This window comes from Oxyura jamaicensis, chromosome 19, assembly GCF_011077185.1.
Source record: "Oxyura jamaicensis isolate SHBP4307 breed ruddy duck chromosome 19, BPBGC_Ojam_1.0, whole genome shotgun sequence".
Classification (NCBI taxonomy): domain Eukaryota; kingdom Metazoa; phylum Chordata; class Aves; order Anseriformes; family Anatidae; genus Oxyura; species Oxyura jamaicensis.
In genome coordinates this window covers 3,965,324-3,967,348 of record NC_048911.1, presented here as the reverse complement: position 1 = coordinate 3,967,348, position 2,025 = coordinate 3,965,324, and the positions used below count along the sequence as shown (strand labels likewise).

The 2,025-nt window shown below is 50.4% G+C and overlaps 1 protein-coding gene across 1 annotated transcript in view; it reads left to right on the top strand.

Moving 5' to 3' along the window:
• The first annotated feature begins 1,744 nt into the window (after window positions 1-1,744).
• Window positions 1,745-2,025, top strand: part of RABEP1 (rabaptin, RAB GTPase binding effector protein 1) — a 56,407-nt gene continuing 56,126 nt past the window's right edge. The window contains exon 1 of the mRNA XM_035342837.1: window positions 1,745-1,971. Within this exon, the coding sequence (XP_035198728.1) occupies window positions 1,938-1,971 (34 nt within the window). The 5' untranslated portion in view covers window positions 1,745-1,937. The remainder of the gene's footprint in view (window positions 1,972-2,025) is intronic.

Sequence of the window (2,025 nt, the reverse complement as noted above, 5' to 3'; positions counted from 1 at the left end):
TTGGAAAATCCTTTGAGGCCAAGACTATAAGGACTACAAGTGATTAGCACTAAATAGTACATTTTGGGTGGCGCAAAGGAAGTTACCCAATAGTTCCAGGTTTCAAGACATTGTGAAATGATACTCCATACACCTTTGGATCTGTCAAGTCCATTTGCCATCCAGAAAAAGGAGGAAAGATTAAGAACTATACTGATAAAGCCAGTACATTGGAGAACAGGGAAAAAAAAAAAAAAGGTATGAGCTCCTTGAGGAGTTGTCTGTTCTTCTTCAAAATTCGGTATAAAACCCATTTAATATGTAAGCTCAGGAGCTTTGATGCAGATTTTGAAATGTTTTGATTCCAATAGTCAATATTTTGGTGGTAGAAATGATGGGATATGGCATTTATCCTTTCATAAGTGTTTGTAGGCAGACAGTTATCAAGCCCGATATTATCTTACTTTCTTTGCAGCAGGGAGTGATGCTTAAGGGTGTGATCCTTGACCAATTGACAGGAGCAGGAGTTTTGCCTGGACACGAATAAGATGAAAGTAGCTGTTAATATGGGTGGTTGGGGGTATTCATTTTCACACACACAAGGATAGAGTTCCCAGACCTCAGTTCCCACAGTTAGGACTAGATTTTCAAAATGATTTATTGTGTTGAATGCTTATAATATCCAGCTACTTCTAAAAGAGCATAAGCAGGAGCCAAGAAAATTTTGAAATGGAGCTCAAGTGATAGAAACTCAGTCTTTTGAGCATTTTGTCACTAAGCCAGTAATCCTGTGACCATTTGGCAATTCCAAGTTCTCCAATGAAAAGAAAAGCCTCACATCTCACATTGGAAACATGGATTAAGTAAGTCTTTACTTCGGGACCACTTTTTACAGCAGCAAAAACTGAGAAGATTTAATTCAACTTTGGCAAAATAAGCAACTTAATCAAAATTGGCAAAATGTAAAGGAATAATTTTTAAAGACTCCCTCTTTATTTCATGTTTGTATTTAAGTGAAGAAAAATGTAATATGAAATGCGGAATCCTGTCTTGCCATACCAAATAGTTTGATAGCAAGGCCTAAAGTAATGTGGCTAAAAGTGAGGGGTAGAAATGAAGCCCTGTGAGCCCCAGCTTGAAAATGACTGATCTTTTGGATGTGCAATCTGTAAGACAACCAGAAAGATCTTGCTCTTGACAGGATTTGTTATGCTATCTATTGCAATGTTGTTTTTTTTGTGGGTTTATATGCCCCTGAAGGATGTACATCTCTTTCTATATTGAAAAAGACTGGGTTTGAGACATATTTTCCCAGTCAGGTGGAAGGATTCACACTCTCCTCTGTCAACACTGACCAAGGCCTGACTTTGGGAGGGCAAGAGCTCCCGTGACTGGACTCCTGACTCCATCTATCCAGACCACGCCTGCATCCCTCTATGCATTAAACACCAAGAGTATTTCACTGGTGTCACACCAATCCCACGAATAATAAAAGCTAATACACTTTTATAGGAGCGGCCCCAGGGATGTTCCCCGGCCCGGGCAGCCCCGGGCCGGCGGGCACCCGGGACCGGCGGAACCCGGGCGGGGGCCTCCAGCCGGGCCGGGCCCGGCCCTGCCCGCCCTGCCGGCCGTGAGGTGACAAAGCACCGCGGCATGGGGCCGGGCGGCGGCCGGCCGGGGGGAGGCCGCCCTGCCCCTGCCCTCACGGCCCCGGTGGCGGCGGCGGCGGCGGCCGGTCCCGTGGTGGCACCGTGGGCGCCTGCGCGGCGCTCCACCTCCTCCTCCTCCTCCTCCTCCCGCCGGCGGCGGCCGCTGTCAGGATGAGGCGGAGGAGGCGGAGGCCCAGGCCGGCAGCTCCCGTCTCTCGTCGGGGCCCCCTGGCGTAGCGGTTCCCGCTCCGACGCCGCGGCTGGAGGCGGAGGAGGCCGCGGCGGCGCCGCCCGCCCGCCGGAGCCATGGCCCAGCCGGGCCCGAGCCCCCCGACGGACGGTAAAGGGGGACGCGGCCTCGCTGCGCCGGGCCGGGCCGGGCCGCCGCGGCCTG